Genomic DNA, 22689 nt, shown 5'->3' on the forward strand with positions numbered 1-22689 from the left:
CATTGCGTGTGAAGCCTGTATTTGTAAGCCGCTCTCAACTATGAGATCGATTTTGAGTGCGATCTTAAGACATCATCTTAATTCATAGATTATAATGAATGAGTGAAAACGGCATCTCGAGATCGATCTCAGAATTGAGTGGTTTATGCATACTACGCACTATAATACGGAAACTCATAACTATCGCGCATATATATTATAGTCAGATCCTTTTGATCCTAACACACTGCGCTACCACGGCCTCAAATAATAAATATTTTATATCATTTATTTTTAAATTTCACAGGTTCAAATCCTGCGTAGTTCAAATTTCCATAATAATTGAGCTTTTATTAAATACGCGTATTAATTTCGACTATTAACAAAAAAACTGTTAACAATAAAATTTTAAAATAGTTATATTTAGTTCATTTTAGTCATCACACTAACCTACGTTAATATTTGTCGTCTTGAGCGTGTGCGTGTGTGTGTAATGCGTTACGCGTTGTGCGTGTGTGTGCATGCATTTCGTGAGTTCATTCACCTCGCCAGTTGGGGAAGTTGGGAGTATAGGATGGTATGGAGTAGTAGGGAGTAGAATATTGAATTAAGTGTTTATTTTTATATATTTTTTTTAAATTCTCTTGTAAAGTAAAATTTCTTTTCGAAAGGTCAAAATAAAGTAAAATCTGCATTACCTAATGATTTATAATTAAATATAAAGAATAATTTTAAGATACTTTATTGCATTTTATCCTTCATTTTATTCTATCCTTTAAAACATGTGGAAAAAGTCTTATGAATTTCAGTCTTGCCCTAGTTATTTGCTAATTTAAAAAATCTAAATTCATAATATTATATTATAGTATTTATCTAAGGGAAGTAGCACAACAATTGTAACATATCACTAAATTATTTTCCAAAAACAAACTTAAATTAAAAAAAATGCGTAATAGCGATTCCAAAGCTCCCCAACGCGTCCAATATTTAACCAAGTCGCGGTGCATTTTTGCCACGCACCGCGCGTATGTGTGCCTCACACACATACTTAGTCTTGTACACATGTAAGTATACGTGTACATATGTGTACGTGTGTGTGTACGGGCGCACACTACATAATAATGCGTGAGCTAAACGATTTTTTTGAACCTGCGTCTAGAAAAAAAATGTAGGTATTGCAATGAAGTTTCTTAGGTTACAGATTGCGTTTTATTTATGACTAACTATTTTGACTTTATTTTGTCTTTCTTAATATAACATTTATTTATGTATAGTATAAATATAACATTTATTTAATATATTATTTTTATTAATATAATATTTTGTTCACACAAGTATATCTTTATGTTATACAGTGATAGTATGATATTGTACGTATAATTAAAAGCGATGATTTTTAGGTAATAGTTGGATGTAAATTATAAATATTTTTTACCTTCATGCTGTTTTTAGCACATAGCAAGGAAGAAGAGAACATAGAGCTAAGACACTCTGATCCCCACGATCGTGTATTCATTTCACTAATTAAGATATTTAATTTTACAATTAATTAAATTATTATTAATTTTTACATTGTTATTTTTATGTTAAGAATAATTGTTAACTGGAAATGATAAAATAAAGTAAGCTGAACAAATATTTTCTAATGCTCTGAATGTGAGGAATGTGTAGAAAATTGAATAGTATGTTATTTTTTTCCATACGTATTGTACTATGTTGATAATCTTTACTAATAAACTGTACTAATTTATAAATTGTCAAATATTTCTTTTTCTGCTATCAATCTCCAAAAACAATTTATATAAAATATTAAATAAAAAACAAACATAAAAATATTTTTATTTCTATATTAAAAAGAAACAGATAAGTATAAATAAATACTTAGCTATCGAAACACACACGACACAACAAACAACGTAATTTCAATACCGCACGTACCCCAATGAGTACAATAACTATAATTTCTATCCCCATTCTCCTCTGAAAGGGTTGGATATGTAAAAAAATTGTATCATAAATATGTAAAATAATCGTTATCTCATAATCTTTTAGTATTTTTACATTAAATTGCAATAGTAGCGGTAATATCTAGCGGGGGGAAGGAGCCCTCGAGCGTAGGGGGACGGTTTAATACCGAGGAAGACTGCAGGGTTGTCGAATTGTGAATGGATTTTTTGTAAGTTTAAATGGGAAAACGCGGCGTTAAGTTCCGCCACGCTTATCGTTTAAGGACAGAAAGTGGAGAACGGAATGTTTTAACTTAAATTCCTACTATGTGGAAAGAATCTCATCAGATTTATGTCTACGATATTTCTATAGTACAAATTACCTAATATATTTTTTTAGCGCTATAATCCGCTCATAGCGGCATAGGCAACCGTTCCGTTTAAAACAACTACATTCTCCATCAAAGTCTTCATTGTATGCCAGTTGCGGAACCCAACACCGCGCTTAGAAATTATTCAACCTAGGTACAATTTTTGTACTAAATATAACTGATTTTACTACTAGTAGTACTATTATAGTACTACTGCAGTACTACGGCTACAGTACTCGGTGACCCGTGAAAATGAACCAACGTAGTGTTTGAAATTTTTTGGCTGAAAAAAATGTGTATAAAATAATACACGATAAAATTCGTGAAAAACATTTTTTTGGTTATACCATGGAAATATTATAAAAATATATATTTTTTTTATTGAAGTGCTTTACGTTTCATTTCTTTTTGTGGAGGAAATTTGGTAATACAATTACAAAAAACAAAAAAGTAAAAATTCCTAAAAATTTTGTTTAATACGAATTTTTTAAAGTTGAATTTACTTTTGCTTAGCTAACTCCGTTCTCCAAACCCGTGCATATACATATAGAGCAAAAAAAACCAGCTTCACGCTGTATCCCGCACACAGCAAGATAGGCAGAGGGAACCTCGTGTTAAAACACTCTGTGCCCCACTCTCCGCCAAATTATGGAGGCATTGCGTCGAGTGGCGGAATTCAACACCGCGATATATAAAAAAATATATTGAAAGATGCGGAACAGAGAGTCTTACGTCACTACGTTTGCTTTAAGCGGAATATAGCGAAAATCTAAAAAAATATATATTATACACAAAATAATCGAGATTTACTATCCAAAACTATTATAATTCCCTCCAAAGGTAGCCCTGATATTGGATCTAGCCTAAAACTAGAGTGGTATAAACTAGGGGAGTCCCTTCATTATATTTGGAAGGGTTCCGAACTACTGTAGTGTATATAGAATATAGACATAGAACTCTCTCTGTATTTCACTATTCATTTAGTAGTTTTTGATGGCGGCTGTGGAAATTTTGCGTAATTAAATTTTTAAGAGGCCATTGTTTTTTATGTTGATTGTGTTTCTTTATTTAGATGTGACTAATACATTATAATATTTGTATGGTTATTTCTTTTTAGTGTTGCTTTATCCTATATCCTGTATGTAGCAGGGTAGGCTGAGGGAACCCAGTGTTAAAACACTCCGTGCAATACTTTCCGTTTGCGGAAACTAGCGGCGGATCTTAGCGCCTCGCTTTGTTTTGTTACAAGAGTGGGGAAATGAGAATAATTAATTCCTTTTAATAGGAATCGACCTCACAACCGTAAATATAAAAACTTCGTAAATATATCCTACGTATACCTACGTATACTACTTCGTAAATATATAGAGAAGGCAGAGGGCACTTGGAAACCTTGTGTTAAGACACTCCGCTCCCATTTACGTACTTCCGTTTCCTTTACGTTTACTTTATAAATAAAATTATATTTAAAAAATATTAATATGTTCTGTCTGAAACAGACTACGATAACTGTGGATTAAATTTTTATTAAATCGCCTATAATTTATTTGAATTTTATTTAGAACTGTCCACGAAGTTTTCATTTATGAAGAAAATAATAAAAAAATATTTGAAAAAATTTAATTAATAGGATTAATTTTATCTTGTTTTAAGATAAGAACGAGTTATCGATAGATATTAAATTTTTTTAATAAAAAATCAGTAATTATATTTAAATTATTTTATAGACTAAGAGCGGTTGAGTTCGCAATATCTCGACAATTGTTCGTTGCGTGAAGGACGGAGGGTCTTACTAGGTTCCCTCTGTGCATCCTGATATATGCAGGAAAGAGCGTGAAGATATTTATGAACAAATAACGAGAATATAAATAAAGTTCTCCATATACCTAAAAATTGAACCTCGACTTAGCTCGCGTACTTTTTAAACAACATATATTTCCAGCTACGACGTCAAAATTCATCACATTACTAGAAATCCGCGATCAAAGCGGGGAAAATTAAAAAAAAAATTGAAAGCACCAAACTTAAAATACTCCAGAACAATAGTGCGTCTACCAAAATAGTTTTCAACCCCAAACTAGCGCGATCTATCATAGAAATAAATATATATGTAGTTACATAGGTCTAATATTTTTTATTATTTTTTTTTGTGTTTCACGCAGTAACCCGCATAAAGCAGGTTAGACAGAGAAAACTTAGCGTTAAGACACACGGTTCACTACTTTCTGTTGAATTTTGGAGATATTTCGTGTTGATTGGCGGAAGTGAATGCCGCGTGTTGCCTTGTTACGAGTGTGAGGAAATGAAAACATTTACTATTACATTCCCCCGAGTGGAACCCACAGTCGTCGCTGACAGTCACACGATGTACCACTGGGCCACCACGGTCTGCGTTCTGTCTATTTAATGCCGATTTAGGGTGCCTACCCCATAGGGTGGTATGGAGTTCCAATTAGTGAACCTGACTAATTGTCAAGGTAGACTCTATATTAATGAATTCTCGAATGTTCCTCGAATTTTGTTTGATGAACTCCTTAAAGAATTTAGCACTTTAATACACAGAAAGAGAGTCGTCTGGCTCTTGTTTTTGATTGTGATTTTTGATTTAAAATTATAATTTTGTTTATACAATAGTGGTAGTGCGACGCTAAGGTTAATTTGTATGGCACTTTCACAAAACTATAAATGTGGGGTCGATATGTTAATGTCTTACTTACACTTTATACGGGGTTATCCATGTATTGTTAGGGGTCGTTATAGCGGGTTCTAATTTAGAATCTAGATCTTAATTAAAATACTGTATACCTTTGTAAGTTTGCTTTTTCCTAAGGTTTCGTCTCTGTAGCTAAATGCAAACAAAAATATATGTATTCTAAGTAGGTACCAGACGTTAGCCTATATATAACCTTAATCTATATATATAAAAGGACTTGTCCTCACTGACTGAGGTAAGACGCACGCACAGCCGTAACCGCTGTGCGTAGAAATGTGGAATTTGAACAGATGTTTACTTTCGTTATCTGGACATCCACTAAGAAGGGATTTTGTAAAATTTTAATCCTAAAGGGGTGAAATAGGGATTGAAAGTTAGTATGGAAAAAAAATTAAATCGGCACCGATTTTTATAAAACTTGAAATTTAGATTTTTGAAAGTATTTAATTGAACACGTGTTTCATCGTTTTCTAGAATTCTTCCCCTAAGGATGCATATAAGGGGTTGAAAGTTTGTATGGAAAAATCTTTAAATCGCCACCGATTTTTATAATATTTGAAATTTAGACTTTTAAAAATATTTCATTGAACACGAGTTTCATCGTTTTCTAGAATTCTTCCCCTAAGGATGCAAATAAGGGGTTGAAAGTTTGAATGGAAAAATCTTTAAATCTGATTTTTATAAAATTTAAAATTTAGACTCTTAGAAATATTTCATTGAACACATATTTCATGGTTTATTACAACTCATCCCTCAATAAGTAAGCGAAGCTGCGCGCGTCCGCTAGTCATACTATATACAGTAAATACTTTTTATTTAGACTCACGCTTTACCCCCTGGCGCGGTAGTTACAGTCGACAGAGCTCCAACCGCTACGATCGCCTCTTGTTCGTCGTCCACTGTCATCAACTTCTTCATACATGCCCTTCAGGATGTCCTCATGCTTGTAACGTGACCTTCCTCCAGTACTATCGATACCGTGTTGTCTAAGGTTAAATTCTTCCTCCTCTTCAAGCTGTATGAGTATTTAGCAGGGTAGGCACAGGGAACCTAGTGTTAAAACACTCCGTTTCCCACTTTCCGTCGAATTGAGTTATGCGAGTTGGATGGCGGAACTCAACGCTGCGCTTTACCTCGACACTAAAAAGTACAAATAAAAATATACATTTAATTTCCTAAAATGGCGATTGAACCCACCACTGTCACGTATACACGCACTTTGAGCCCTTGCGTCATGACTGGCCTAATGTAATGTAATAAAAAAATATAATTGATCGTATTTGTCAACTGTCAATTAATTTCCCTCGTAGTACATAGAATTGAATCAAAAACATATTTTAGTTTACAATTAATTAATAACTTAAAGGCTTAGTTTCAAAATGACTTCAGTAAGAATAGAGAATAAACACAAAATACTTTTGGACAAACTTTTATATGACTCAGGTCTAGAATGTGTTAGATCTGTGGAAGAGTCTCATGGAACTACATCTGAATCTGAGGAAATGGAAATAAAAGGCTTAGTATATAATTTGACTTCTTTTTGAAGCCCGTGGTAAAGCATTTGTATGGGAAAGCGAAGGTTGTGAGTTCGATCCCACTGGGTTAATGAATGAGTTTCATTTTCTCTTTCTGGAAAAAGGACAAATTGACAATCACTGCATACTGCATTGACTCGATAATTGGGTGGAAAGATGGAGTATGGTATATGTTATGTTATGCTATATGTTAAAGGCTGAAAAAATGCTGACTATTCTTGTAACTTGTGGGTTTAGTTCCCAGTTAGGCAAATATCTACCTAAATATGAATATTTTTAACATTTTCATTTCCTCATCTTAGATGTAAATGTTTCATAGTAAAAGGCGGGCGTTAAATTTCACCATGTATTGATATTGAAAGATTTATTATTATCTAAGCTTACTTTATACAATTTTTGAAGAATATACTTTTTCAATCTTACAAGATTTTGGTTTTTTATTTAAAAAAATCAAAGAGTAAGTAGAATTCATCTGATAATGCCGATAAGACTATAAAAACTTTGTTTGGCATCATCTATTTCCACATGTTATATTTATAATCTACAATTATAAAAATATAGTAACGTATGTAAAATTCTATTTTTCTCTTTTCTAGAAGAAACAATAGTTCCAGAAGAAGAACATTTAGAAGAATCCGTGGGAGAAGAAACAAGAACTCCATCCATAGAGGAGTCTACTGAAAAGCTACCACACATATTTCCAACCCCATCGCTAAGAAAACTCCTACCGGACAGCGTCAGAGAAATACAAGAATATAACAAAATACATGTTTTACCAGAAGAATTTAGAACAGATATCGATCCTACTGTGATACCAAAAATAGAATCAATTCCTCATCAGAAATATATTGACATATTAGGTGAAATCACAGGATGTAAAGATTATAAGAAAAGTTTGGCTGAATTCTGGTTTTTGGATACTTTGGCCAACCTGTTGAGGAGGGCTCAAAGTGATGATTTGAGTAGACGTTAGTATTATTTGCTTGATAAAATAATGGCCGAAACAATAATGTGAAAAATCTACTTTATTGTATTGTTATATAATAAATTGAATTGTGGCATGTAGGTTCAGTACATGGTAATAATCCAAAAAAATCCTGTCTTTTATAAAATCCCTATATTAATTCATGTCAAATTCTAATAATTCGGTGGAAAGTGGGGAACGGAGTGTTTTAACACGAAGTTCCCTCTGCTTATCCTGCTGTGTGCGAGATACAGCGTGAAGCTGATTTTTTATTTAATAAATCCTAACACTCAATCCATGAATGCGTGCACTTGTGTACCTATATATGTAATATACACACAAGCACAATATAGACTCATCTACCCACCCACAAATATAAAATCAAAAGAAAACTATATTAAAAATAGCAAACCTGCTAAACACGATCTAAAAAGTCTAAGATGACATCGATCTTTTATTTCATATTTTACTAAGTTTTTGCTGCGGTCTCGCCATCGCGGTTAAATGGAAATAACTAATATTTGAGCATGATCTATGTTATGACATCGAAATGACGTAACGTGGTCTAGTCTACGTGAACAATCTGGTACAAGCATTTTTCTATTTTAGTCTATAGTTCTTGAGATTAGCACGTTCAAACAAACAAACTCTTCAGCTTTATAATATAAGGATAGTATTTTTTTTCACGTTATTTTCTTTCACGCTTGCAGCATCTCAAGCGATACTAATCCTGTGGTTTTGCGAGTGGATGAAGGAAATACAACACTTTGATGCGGCGGATAGGCGACGCATGATGAAACGTTTTGAAGTAGGATACCTATCTTATATATATTTTTGTTAATTTAAGTTTCTTTATCAGACCAAGTCTAGTCTAGACTTTAGATATGATGAAGAAAATGAGCTGATGTCATTAGCTAGTCATGTGAATGACATGTCCGCTTAGGTATAGGGTAGGCTGAGACAACTTGGAGTTAAGACATGTTGTTCCCCACTTTTCACCCAATTTTTCGCAATATTTCGTGTTGAGAGGCGGTGCTCTATTCTGTGCATCGTTTTGTTTACTAGACCGGAGAAAGTAATAAATTCTCTATAAGAGTAGGAATTGGGTGAACGGGACGGGCGAAATAACAAGACGACGATGACTATGGCTAGACTTATTATACTTTATTTTCATGTACAACTGAATCACCACACGTGTTCAAGTGTTTCAGAAGTAGGAAGCTAAGTAAGCTTAGCCTTACCCTACACTAAGGACACCTAGTGTGAAAACAATAACTTCTTTCCGACCGTCAACCAGGAAAACATGGTGTCAGCAGCCATATTCGTTGAAGAAGAGAACTATCTACCGACACCTGCTCAAGTGCAAGTTTACTACAAATCAGAAGAAGAAGTAAGAAAAAGTGTTTCCCAAACTATGCCCAAATCGAAACAGTTGGTCACCTTCGAGCACGCCGCCTATGAGTGCTCAATGGTGGATTTAACCTGCATATTACATTATATATATGATTTGTAAGTATTATTTTTGTACGGAGTTCAATAGTGTCTGATGGACGAATGGAGGAACTTAACGCCGCGCTTTGTCTTGTCTTATTACTGGTGCTGTTCCACTCTATTACAGTTCGACCACAATTTCAAAAAGTGCAAATACGTCATTGTTGCACCAAACATGCCAATTTTAATTTTAATTGGCGATACAGATAATGCACTCAATAAAGTAAAACGTTTTAAAAATATGTAATTTCTCTATCAAAAACTAAAATTAAAAAAATATATTAAGCCCGCTGAATTGAGATTGAAAAGGCTTTGATAATTTTCCGTTATTTTCACCCCCGTAACGAACCCATTCGCGGCCGGCATTCGGTTGCGTTACGTTAATTCCACTTAATAGATTGATAATTAATTTACGTGCAATTAGTGCGATTATTGGAGTTTTTTTTCGGTCAGACGGTTCGGTTGGTGGTTGCGGGTTCTATTCTCATCGGGGTCACAGGTTTGTTTTTAGCTTCACGCAGTATCAAGTATTTAGCACGTTTGATAGAGGGGACTTAGTGTAAATGTCTGTTCCCACGCAACGCCCAATTTTCAGGACATTGTGTATTGAGTGGAAGAACTCATGGCCACACTATGTCTTGGTTCTGGTAACAAACTAATAACTTATGGTTTCCCAGATCTAGCTAGACAAAGGTTGGATTTCGTCACCCATCACTATTCTTAATAATCTAATACTAGGTCATCTTTGCATACCAAACAAATAGTCTTTGATTTTTAAGTTTTTTACGTTTTTTTAATTTATTTTTTAGCTGCACGCTGTATACTGAACCTGAAAGCCTAGTGTTAAGGCACTTGCGATCCCAACTTCACGAATTCTGGTGGATTTATGTCTCTAATAAAAATCTACATAATACTAAATACTCCAAATCTCTAAATAACAAATTAATTTACTTACAGGTTTAGCTCAGATTATCAATTTGATTTAGTTCGATCGATATTCACTTTTACACCAGACTATACGTTAATCGATGGCCCCTTCCAAATGCGCCAACCTAAGAGTATGTGGGCGCCTTTGAAGCCCAAGGCAAAGAAAGAAAAATCCCTCAAACCGGAAAAGCCAACTGGTAAAGGAAAGAAGAAGGAACCGGATAATGAAGAATATTTAGCTCTTATGGAGGTGGGTGTTAATATATTTTTAATTAATCGTTATAAAAAGAAAGAACAAAAGCATTAGCTTCACATTTTTTTACATTGTAGGGTAGACAGAGAAAACTTAGTGTTAAGATATTCCGTTTCCTACGCACAGCCATATTTTTGAAACATTGTGTGTTGAGTGAGAGCGGAGAAAAGAAATTAAATAATATCTTGTATGGGAATCGAACCTACAAACGTTGTGTACCTATACAGAAAGTCCATCTGCGCCACGATGCCTCCTTCTGTTTATATTTATAAATAACGCTTTTTAATTAATTACTCCGTTCTCTACTTTCCGCTTAACTTTCCATATATCATGTTGAGTGGTTGAACTTAACGCCGCGTTCTTTCTTCTTACCAGAAATTAAAATAATGCATTTCCCAGAATGGGAACTGAACCCACAATCATCTTGTTTATAGTTAGATTGTATGCCGGGCTCATAACCAACTATTTAAATTATTATTTTCTTAAATCAGCTCCGAGCGCGTGATGAGAAAGAACAAGATGAGAAGGAGGAAAAGGATCGTGATTCGTGGAATCTTCGGTCCCACATCCTTCCTTTAACGCTGGCTGCTGACGATGACTTCTTCAATAAGTACTGGCCACCACCACCACCTGAACCTGAACCGATAGAAGAAGAGGTCAAGGGGAAGAAGAAAGATAAGAAAAAAAAGTAGACTTATGTAGATACATTTTTACATAATGGCTGAAGCTGAAGCTAAAAAAATAACTTACACAAAATAATGACAAAAATGAAATAAAAACTTAACATCTGGATAATTTTTAATTAGGAAATTCTTTATACTATTTGAAAGTAGGTATTTCAAGCGAGCCATTCATTCGTTTCGTCTCGTTCACTTCTTAAATTCACATTTACAAACAAAAGTGTCGTTCTTTATACCCGTTAGGATATCGCGGGGGAATGGCGGAATCCCCGCGAATTTGACTTCATTAAATTTTTAATGACAATTTCTGTGGTTGAGACGTTCTGATTATAATCGCGACGGTAGTGAGTTCGATTAACACTTGAGAGAAATTATTATATTTTTTTTCTCTGTTAGACAAATCACGGTGCTAAATTCTATCTTACAACGCATAATGTCTCGAAAATTCGACGGTTCGTGGGAAACGGAGTGTCCTAATATAAGGTTCCCTTATCCTTCCCTATCTATCTATAATAGTTTTTGTTTACTTCGTAGATTCTTTCTGAAATCAAATATCTACTCATTTAAATATATCCTAATAAAAATATTACTAAAGGCTTACTTTTGTAAAAGAAGTCACATTTAATTTATCGGAATAATAGAGATTATGTATGGATTAGTCGAAGAGTCAAGGGTTCCAACCCGTCAGCAAATTTAGTGTGATTTTTTTAAATGTGATGGAGTTTGAAACAAAATAATCAAAAATATGAAAAACCTCAAATTAAATCTGCGCAGCCATTTTATCTATAATTCACCCTGAAGGCAGCCACGAGTCACGACTGGTCGACCATACCATGTACATCTTTTGTCCGAATTCGAGATATACAACACATATAAAATAGTATTCTACGGAACCAAATAGTTATATAATACTATACCTATGTTGTTATATTATAACACTCGTATGTCAGCGTAAGTAGTAGAGTGCGTTCTAGTAATGTAATTAACGGGGTGGCAAGTCGAGGGCGTGGGGGATCTTCGAAAGTATAAACGAATTTGGTTATACGCATGGCGGTCGCGATTTTTGAGTTTTGAGACGAAAAGTGTATTTTTTTTTCATGTTTATAGTTTTACTAGTGGTGATTTGTGGCGTTGGTTGTGTTTTTTAAGTACTATATAAATTTTACATATTTTGTAAAATACAGGAATGGCGTGTGTTAATACACTCGGTTCAGTTTACACCCAACTTTCAGGAATTTGGTCTTCGTCTACCAGAGTAGGAAATTAAAAAATAATTGCCCAAGTTTGGATCGACTCCGCAAAAATCCCGTTTACATTCAGATGCTGCCTAATGATAATGTTAAGATGACGTTTTAATTCATATATAGATATTCTATGAATGAAAACTGCATCTTAAGATCAATCTCAGTCTTGAGAGCGATTTATAAATCCAACCTTGGTTATATCCATTTGACCAAAAAAGCATAACTGCAGGTAAAAGATAGTTATAAATTAAAAAAACTAAAATACTTATGAATTCTTTAATTAGCTAATTACCGACATGTAATAATACAATGAAAAAGAATATCACATATATCTATATATTACATGGAACAGGGCCAAATATTTACATATTAAGAAAAATACTAAATATTGAAAAAAAAAAATCGAATAAAAAAAAACAATGGCTTATTGACTACAATAAAAAGTATGAAATATCTATGGAACAGAAGATTTAATAAATTTAAAAGAACAGATAATGTGTAAAAATATGCATTATAAACTGCCACAGAATGTAAATTGATTAGTAAATGCAATAGACAATTTAAGACAACGACATACATATATTACTTAAACCTATCGGCTAAATGTATTTACAGAATATTAATTAAAGTTAATTTCTATAATTGTTAATAGAAATCATGCCTTAGATATATGTACTAAGAACTGGATAGATTAAAAAATATTATTTGTATATTGCATCCATTTAAAGGTACTGTTATGTCTATTGGAAATCATTGCTTTGACTGAGGTTTGACCCCACAGACATCGCAAAAATAGAAAAGTATTTTTTTATTAACATATAACGAAAAATTACTTTTCGATTAAACAGAATCCTTTTTTCGAGGAAAATGCTTTATGGAGGAAATGAAATAATAAAAAAATCATAATGTAACAACTGAATGTATGTTTGTTACAGTAAAAACATTGATGATTAAACAACATATGAGCAAAAGAAATACTTCTTTTCTTGGACAAAATAAAATCATTATATATTAGTAAATATCAATATTATAATATATAAGCAAGCATTAATTCTAAAAACATTACAATTAAAATGTTTACACTAAGATTATTTGGTATTCATAATAAAGTAAATGTAAAAAAAATCGAATATTTTTACCAAATTGTCTAAATCACAATTCAATGTGGAAACATTTATGTTTGTATAACATAAACAAAAAAAAAATGCTGGCTCTTAGACTATTAAAAGTATGTATATTAAGAAAAATAGCCAGGAATGTTAATTTTTAAATATAAATTCATTCATAAGGAATGTATCACATTGTTATATTTTACAACGAAATCCTTGTCTCCTGAAAAAAGTGATGTAGGTTAAAAAAAAAGTTACATTTTTTTTTAATTACACTAAGAAAAGATTATGTAAATACATAGACACTTATTTAAAATATATAAAAATTGATTAATTTTGTATTATGTATGTAAAAGCATTGACTTTTCTGTTATCACTCACGTATTATTAAAATGTATTTGAAATCGAAAACTAACTTTATAATAAATGCTTAAAATGCACCATAATCAACTAGAATAATAAAAAAAAATATACAAATTAGAAAAAAGAAATTTATTTGTCAGTTTTGCACTATACCCCACATGAAACATAGCAAAGCAAATATATACTCAGCTTCCAAATCAGACGTTTGAATCGCGGAACTAAACCACGCACTTTCGCACTATAGCGGTGAAACGAAAATAATTGTTTCCCTTGAATGGGGATTGCACTCACAACATATAATTATTGTTATATCTTTGTTAACAAGTTAATTTACAATTATGCATAGATTTATTTATTAGAGTCTTGGAAGAATAATTTTAGTAATATAATTATTAATATAACTACTAAATTATTATGTACAATATTAATATTTAAAATAGCTGCTAAGATACATGGCAGTGGTTAAACATGGAATTATTAATTTATGAAAAAAAGTTTTCAAAATTTGAAATATTTTCAAAATTTATTATATGTTTTTCGAGACGTTACATGTTGAATGGCGAAACTAAACGCCGTGCCAACAACAAATATTTAAAAATCTAAGTTGAATAAAATATTTTGAATTAGTTTTAAGTTACGTAAGAAACAACTAATTTTGGAAATATTTCGAAAATAAAATAAATAATTTTTATACAAGCCCCTCTGTAATAAATATTGTAAAGGAGCTTGTATAACAATTGTTATAATTATAAGAACTTATTCTTATATTATGACTATTTGGAATTCATTAATGCTAAAAACTATGAAATATTGTTATAATATATTATAATAACCTTGAATAATATCATTTTAATATAAGAGTACCAATATGACATTTTGAGAAACCAATAATATTGAGACTATTAGCTATAAGAAAATGGAAGTTTATAAAAACAAAATGCTGTCTATGTTTACTTAATAAAAAAACCAATCGAGTGCAAGTCGAGACTGACAGACAGACAAGAAAGTGATCCTAAAATGTTTCCGTTTTTTTATTTCAAAGTTCCAAATTGAAAAAGAATTCTGTCCAACAAAATTACGTCCATTTTTTTGTATATAAATTATGTTTCTAACTCAGATTAAATACATAATAAATGTGTCTTTATATCTCAATTCATTACTTAAACAAACAAAATAGTATTATTAAAATATAATTTTCATAATGTATATAAATAAGGAATATTTCAGTCTTGAAATAGACATTTGAGGCTGTCATCTACTAACATGGTATAATTTGAAATTTGTTTTTATTATTAACCAAGCAAAGGCAAACCTTTGCTTGGTTAAAATGTTCCCACCATATTAATGGTTTTAGTCGAAATGCATAAATATACAATAAAATCTAGAAATTTTAAGTTTTATTTTCCTAAGATTTAAAGATTGAAATGTAGATATTTATACACAATTTCATATATTTTATAAAAAAGAAAAATCTACATCTTGTGTATTGTCTAAAATTATATTAGATCTTTTAAAAATATAATAAAATTTCTTTATATTTCTAGGTTTGACCACTTGTGCTGACAGCCTCATAGCACTACTGCAAAATATAACTAACTATAACTATAACTTAGTTGAGCCATTTATATACATTTGGCAAAATAACTATATTATAAATTATAATAATATGATAATTACAGGAATGTAATATTATCTGTATTTCTATTGAAAAGTGGGAATGGAACCCAAATCTACCTCATTTACAATTGTTTACACTGCCTCACATTAGCTTTATGCAATGTATATCAGGGGAACCTAGTATTGAGACACTTCATTCCCCATTTTCCATTAAAATTTGAGACATTGCCTGTTAAGTAACGGAACTTACCACTGCGGTATGTGTAATTAGAGTACCTATATAAAAATAATTCTTTCCACCAAGTACTCAGGAGAATGAATTATTGAACCCACAACTACAACCATAGCATTAAATACTTTAGATTAATTTTTAATAGAAACACAGATAATACTCAAATTAATTAAAAATTATTTAATAAACGCACCTGTATATGACCGAGCAGCTTTATTTATTAAAATAAGAAAAAAAATAATAGTTTGAATTTGCGAAGGAGTAAAAAGTTTAATAAAAAGAATTATATTATTTTTTTCTTATAATAATTTAATTTTGATTAAATACTATAAAATCAATGTCATTATGACAAATAAAAAGAGATTGTATAATTATATAAGGACCAATTTTTTTAATGAACATTTTTGCTTATTAACATAATTTTAAAAAATCAAGTCCTCTATATATTTATGTTCCTTAAAACTGCTTTTATGCATATTTTATTTTATATAAAGGGTGTTCCATTTTAGTTAATTATTTTGACAATTGTTAGAAAGCAATATAATTTTTATATATACTAAAATTAGCACACATTGTATACTTGAGCTAGAAAAAATTCAACTCATGAGTGGAATTTTTTCTAGCTCTATTTCTACTTATTGTTGTATTAAAAAATAAAAAATAATCCTCCCATCTCGAACCTAACACATCATCATGGCACAAATTAAATCACTAAGTCACTAAGTCAATATCATTGGTATTTGATAGCACAGATCTTAACTCTCTATATGTGGGAGAGATCCCACACAAAATACTATCACTGTGTCACTGAGTCACCATAACGTTTACATGTGTAAAGTTGGTACCGCGTGAGTAGCCGGTTCTAATCCGGGCTACAGCAGCGCGCGCCTACACTCGTCTCTGTAGGCGCCCGCTGAACCCCTGTTTCATGTTTGCCATCTGTAATATTAAATTATAAATGGTAAATAAATATAATAATAATAACAAATAACAAACAATTATAACAATTTATATTTAAAAATATAAAATTTATTACTTTTATATACTAAAAGTATATATTTTCTAAGAGACGTTGAAACGGCGGACGTCCGTTAGTCTCCTTCAATAGGCTAGTTCCTAATCCACCCTATTTTCGATAGTTCCCGCCTATTACCTGGTGCAAATCTCTGGGCAATGGACTGTGGTTACTCAGAGATGGATCCTGGATTACAGGCCACATTAAAAAAAATACATTCTTTAAGAGGCCTCTACGTATTGGACCTGTGTCTCAAACGTGCTTGACCATTTTATGACTGCGGGTTCAACTATACAAGTTCACGCCGTATCTCGCTAAGTAGGACAGGCAGTGATAATCTGAAAAGGGCCTATATAAGTGTCTGGACACTAGATTCTTTTTAGTTACCGTGTTGTACGGGAAACAGAGTGAAATTCTAATCAATGAAAATGTGGTGAAGCAGATAATAACTTTTAAATGCACCAGGGCGGCGGTTGTTATTGAAATAGTTTTTCTAATATATAAAAGATGGCGCTAGTATAAGTAAGTAGGTGTTTTGAATATATTTCTTTATTGTATTAATAGATGGCGTGACTTTATAAAGTATGTTGTAATATTTTATTTTCGGCTTCTTGCTGTACTTGCACATGCAGCAGGGTAGGCAGAGTGAAGAATCTGGGAAACTAGTATTAACACTTCCTTGTCCACTTCTCACCAAATTCTGCGTGTTGAGTGGCGGAACAAAGCAAAGCGCGGCGTTGTGCTCCGCCACTCAACAAGAAGCAAGAACTGGGCGGTAAGTGGGGAACGGAGGAATATTACACTAAATTCCCCTATTTTACTAAATAAAAACAAAAAGAATAATAATCACCTGGCCTTCTGCAACTCAATCTGTCCCTCCAAAGTCTTTGCCAAGTATATAACAAACAACTGTGAGAGGGCCACTCCCAGAGCCACTGACGCTATGGTATACAGGTTCCTTTCCGCCCACGACCTCACTATTTCTATGCATCCGCTTGTCCAAACTCGCTTACTCGCTTCTGCTACCTGCAAAACATGAAATTAAAAGATTTTATAGTTTTGTTAAACAAATATATTTGATTTAAAGGAAAGGAAGGAAAAAACAGTTTTTTTGTCATCACCGTGTTGCAATTATAAAAGTTAATATGACTTTGGTAAGCAGAGGGAACCCAGTAGTTGTGTCTCACTCTGTTCCAAGCATGTTCACCAGAACACGCTTGGAACAGAGTGAGACACCACTAATAATAGCTGGATTGGGTTTCTAATTTATTTATACTTTTTAAAATGTTTTTATTAATTTTTTTTTTTTTAAATGATATTTTTCATAATTATTTTGAAAATGTATTGTCGTTTACAAGTAGGTATATATGATTGTGCCATAGCACAAGAAAATACTCTAAATAAAAGAAATAACCTAAAAAAATCAAACGCATGGTACACAAAAGAACGACCGAAAAATAATGCATGCGTAACGCTAGGCACGAGGACGTGTCAGTTTTGCCGGAACGGTGAAGAAGCAAATAATTTAAAATGTCAATATAAACAAATACTTACAGGAAAATTCTGAACACCGTAACCGCACATTATATTAACCAAACCGGAGCTTATATCCGTTGCGTTAATGCAGCAGGAGAATGGAACACCGCACTTTTCCACAGAGGGCGAAGTGCAGTTGAAATATTCATTTTTTGACCAGTCCATGTATCCGTCTGATGTTAGACCGCAGCAATGGAACTAAAATAAATAAATTAACATGTTATTTTTATCATATATTTTAATTTTCATGTATATCAGGTATAGGATAAGGAGAGAGAACCTTGTGTAAAGAGTTAAGTAAATAAGAACTCAAATCCGCAATTTGTCGCAGCTCTAGTATGTGACAAAATGCAGCATTGAGTTCAACTATCATGTTTATCATCAGATGCAACATAATATAGCTCTAAAAAAATTGGTTAATATATTTTTACCTACATTCATTTGCATTTAAGAGATAATATAATCATAATAATCTAATGATATTACGAAGCCATTTATTTATATATTCTTCAATTGAAACGCTCAATGGAAGTCATCAGAATCATTCAAAGGAATATGCTCAAAAAAGCCTATTATTAGTTTATTTATTTTATAAATAATATTATTATTTATATTATTTATAACTAGTTTAATATAATATTTTTTTTGTTTAATTAGTATTTTTCCTTCTTTTTAAATCTTGCAAAGTCCGTCGTTTTCGTCTTATCAAAAGCAAATATCCGATATTTTTCAGAAGCAAACTATATTGAAAACATTCCACTCCTAACTATTCATTCATATTTCAAAACAAAGCTTACATCACTTTGGGCGTAGTCAATGAAATTCTGCAAATCTGGATCATCTCTGTAGGCGTGAACTACTCTTTCCGTAAAACTTTGCTCCACGAAACCATGTAAAGACCTTGGAAAGACAAAACCGCATACTGCTCCACCCATTTCAACTAGAAATAGTATCAGAAGGCAGAGGGAATACTGAAAGACGAGAAAAAATATTGTTAAGTATAGTACGGTCGATGTGTCTTGGCCGCCATGAAGTTAGCTATGGATGGCTGCGCAAATTCGATGCTAGGATTTTTCTTATTTTAGGTAATTTTATATTGGTATATAGTAGACAAAAAATATCTAATAAAAAATAAAACAATTTTAGCTTATCATAAAATGACCAATTCTTAAATAAACAATTAATAAAATCAACAATTACTGCTTTATAATCTATAACCTAACAACAAATAACTTACACAAAAATACTTACAAATTTAAGTAAACACGTATTTTCTCGCAACGCCCCTATGCATCCCGCGAAACTGACAACGAACACCACACCACCGAGCAACGCGATGAGTAAACTTATGTTCAACATGAGATCATATACTGTTTCCAGCTAAAAACACAGAAAAAGTCTATGTTATATTATTAGTAAAGACTAATATTATAAAGGTAAAGAATTTGTTTAGTAAAAAACTCTTATCTCAGAAACTATTTTTTTTGGTTTTTTTTTTATGTTGTCTTTTGTGTTGAATAGTCTATTTATATATACAACAGCAAAGTCTGAGTTATCTCAGGTCCTTAGGATGTGTCATACACATCTTTTAGTTATTTTATTTGACAACAGGGCGAAGGATAATTCTAAGTTTAATTAAAAGTATTGTGGCCAGACGCGCAGGCGGAGTGAGTTCAATCTCCACTCGGGATAGTGAACAATTTTTATTTAATGCATGTTGAATGAGAAAAACAATGAAAAGTTCAATTTTAGTTATTTGCCAGGTTGTCCTTTCTTACTTGGCTAATTTTTTAAAAAAATAGTACAAAATATCCATATCACTTTGTGTGATTTGTATCACAATACGAAAGCAAATTAAACTTGAGAAAAAAAGAATATATCCTCATGATATTATTATTGTCCTCATTATTTCTTAATGAAAGAGTTTAATTTTATTTTAAAATAGTTATATTAATAGTTATAAATAGTTATATGTACTAGCTTTTATTGATAAACAAGGAAAACCTAAAATGATTTTTATACCCTTAATAAAATTTTACCATTTATTATCAGCAAGCACATTGTGTGTTATACAAAAAGGTCAAATACAGTTTATTACGGTGTTACTGCTAAAAAGCAAATTTAAATGATTGCTGTTATCTTTATGTGGGAAATATTAATTTTAAATATGGTTATGTTATCACTTATTATATCATCGTATTTCCCTTGTTTATGTAGCAAAGAATTTTAGCTTATAAAAAACCCGCATATAGCAGGGTACACTGCTCTCTGTGTAAAACCTAATATAATTAAATTGTTATTCTACATTAAGGAAAGTAATTTATTTTTTGAATACATGTCAAAAATTTTGTAGCAGGAGCCAAGCTTCTTGGATATCACCCTAGTATTTTCCAGCTAAATATATGAGATGTTTTTATACCTACTTAGGCTAATATTGTTAAATGTTATAATAAACATGTTCCCACAATCTTATTAGAGCATGAAACAAAATGTCCATAATAAATATTAACAATGTGCATTGTTTTTAAAATGTTAACGATATAGTGATGAGATTGTAATGGGGTTGTTTCTGCTTACTTTGAATAAAATAAGACTTATAAAGAAAAAAAAAAAGTGTATTTAAAATATATTATTAGCGAATATATATAGAAGATAATGAAATTAAACAACATATTTTTTCTCTCTAAGACATTGCACATTAAGGAGCGGGACTAAACATCACACTTTGTACTATCAGTGTGATAGTGTGAAAAAATATGAAATAAATCAACACACTTCTATATGAAAACGAAAAAATAATATTTTTTAAATTATAAGCAACTTCAAGAAGCTTTATTATTAAATTCATACATATTTAAACAGTAAATATTCCTGGCATAATAAATAAGTTATTTTAAGTTTTTGTAGATTACCTTAATTAATCCTGTAGCTTGCCATTTGTCAATAAATGCATAGAGTCCGACACCTATCAACAAGCCTCCTAGCAACTGAAACACATAAATTAAAAGTTAGATTACATATATATTTTTAAATTCATACATTTTATTTAAATGTAAGGATTAATTATTTATTGTTACTCAGATTCTTGTTTGTTTGAGTAGGAATAAACCCATGCCTGTCTTATTTTTAAACATTCCATGTTGAGCTGCAAAACTTTGTAACTACTTTTAATTAATATTTAATCAAACTATAAATTAAGGTACAAGTTTTGATTCCTATTTTATATTTATATTGTTATTTAAATTAAATATATAAATAAAAGTTTAAACATAAAATCAGAATCTTATAAAAGTGAGAATATTTCCGATTATTACAGTAAATTAAGTTTTGTTTATTTTGATGTTAAATTGTGATTGTACGAGTCATTTCAGGTACTAAAAATAGATTGATGTGATGATGCATACATCTTTGTGTTGGTACAGCTTATTTTTTATTTTTGATCTTTACTGGGTAGGCCTCGGCCTACCAGCACCCATTGTCAAGACACTCCATTCTCCACCTTCTACCCAAATTTGACATTTTACATGGTGAGTTGTGGAAGTAAAAGCCACAATTTGACTAACTAAAGCAGGGAGATGAAAATTAATTTCAACAATTGGGGATTGAATACACCCACTACTATACATTGTATATTATTCAAATGCTATATTTTGTCACAGTTGTCATAACTCAGTTTGAATATACAAAAATAGCAACTTAATATGTAATTTTAAATAAATGACGAATAAGTAAAAAGAGTAAAAAGAGATTTTTGAGTTGCAAAACAATTCTCAAGAAATATTCTCCACATTTAATAAATTCATATTTAAGACAAAGAAATATAAACCTGAGCTCAACTAAAATAAATGATTCACACTTCCAATAACTCACTTTATTTTTTCTTTTTATATGTATATTGCTTGTTTTTTTCTGTGACAAGTAGTCGTATCTCAATAAAATATTTCTATAGTATATATTATAAAAATAACAGGTTTGACTTTTAAATCATTTGCCATAAAAATAATTTAGAATTGAAAAAGGTAGTTTAGTAATTTTGCCAACGGAAACGACTAGCCAGACAATACTTTTATATATATACACATTCATATGCGTAATCTAACATCCATCGCTCAAACAATGCCATGATTCACACACAACAAAGTGAAAATTGAAACATTCTCACAATAGGCTAACACGAAAAACTATAACAATGAAACAATTTCTTTTTTCACATATAAATTTAGAATAAAAGTAATACTCACCCAAAAAATAAAATTCAAAACAAAAATCATATATTTCACGCAGCCACTAACGTATGTAAAGTTGGGTCCTCTCCGCCGATGCATTTTAGGATACGGCTCCATTGTTCAAAATCCGTTATGAAAATTAAAAATATATTCAATAATAAAACGATTAGATTTTAATGGTTTTATAAAAGAATAACGCTGTTTTAGCTAGCGATGAGTAATTCAATATACATGTATCCGTCTGTCTCCCGTCAACTCTGAGCATAGACTAACGTTCAATTCAAAGAGTGGGACGGAGCTTAAACTTTTTTAATTTCAAATCATAGAGTACATGTTTTTTTTATTATTTATACCAAATTAAAGTGTATCAATTATTATTTTAACAATTTTCACTTGCTAATAAAAAGGAATGAAAGTTTAAAATAAAATAATCATTAAACAAGTTACTAAAACAGCACGCTTTTCGTTGAACATATTTACACTTTTTT

General features: G+C 31.3%; 2 protein-coding genes across 2 annotated transcripts; one reads left to right on the top strand and one right to left on the bottom strand.

The window, feature by feature from the left end:
• Positions 1 to 6388: 6388 nt before the first annotated feature.
• LOC146528445 (uncharacterized) lies at positions 6389 to 12684 on the top strand. The gene is made up of 6 exons (XM_085202823.1): positions 6389 to 6524; positions 7141 to 7512; positions 8219 to 8316; positions 8806 to 9017; positions 9957 to 10176; positions 10671 to 12684. Exons 1-6 carry the CDS (start codon positions 6389 to 6391, stop codon positions 10869 to 10871), a joined length of 1239 nt encoding a protein of 412 aa, XP_085058949.1. The 3' UTR covers positions 10872 to 12684.
• On the bottom strand, positions 12369 to 22457 carry LOC146528446 (tetraspanin-33-like). Its single transcript, XM_085203232.1, has 7 exons — positions 22217 to 22457; positions 20888 to 20962; positions 19227 to 19355; positions 18773 to 18946; positions 17994 to 18173; positions 17290 to 17465; positions 12369 to 16363 (listed from the first exon to the last, which is right to left on the bottom strand). Exons 1-7 carry the CDS (start codon positions 22316 to 22318, stop codon positions 16351 to 16353), a joined length of 849 nt encoding a protein of 282 aa, XP_085059358.1. The 5' UTR covers positions 22319 to 22457; the 3' UTR covers positions 12369 to 16350.
• Positions 22458 to 22689: the final 232 nt, after the last annotated feature.

This window comes from Heliconius melpomene, chromosome 19 (genome assembly GCF_056956725.1).
Source record: "Heliconius melpomene rosina isolate 202511_hmr_F chromosome 19, ASM5695672v1, whole genome shotgun sequence".
Lineage (NCBI taxonomy): Eukaryota > Metazoa > Arthropoda > Insecta > Lepidoptera > Nymphalidae > Heliconius > Heliconius melpomene.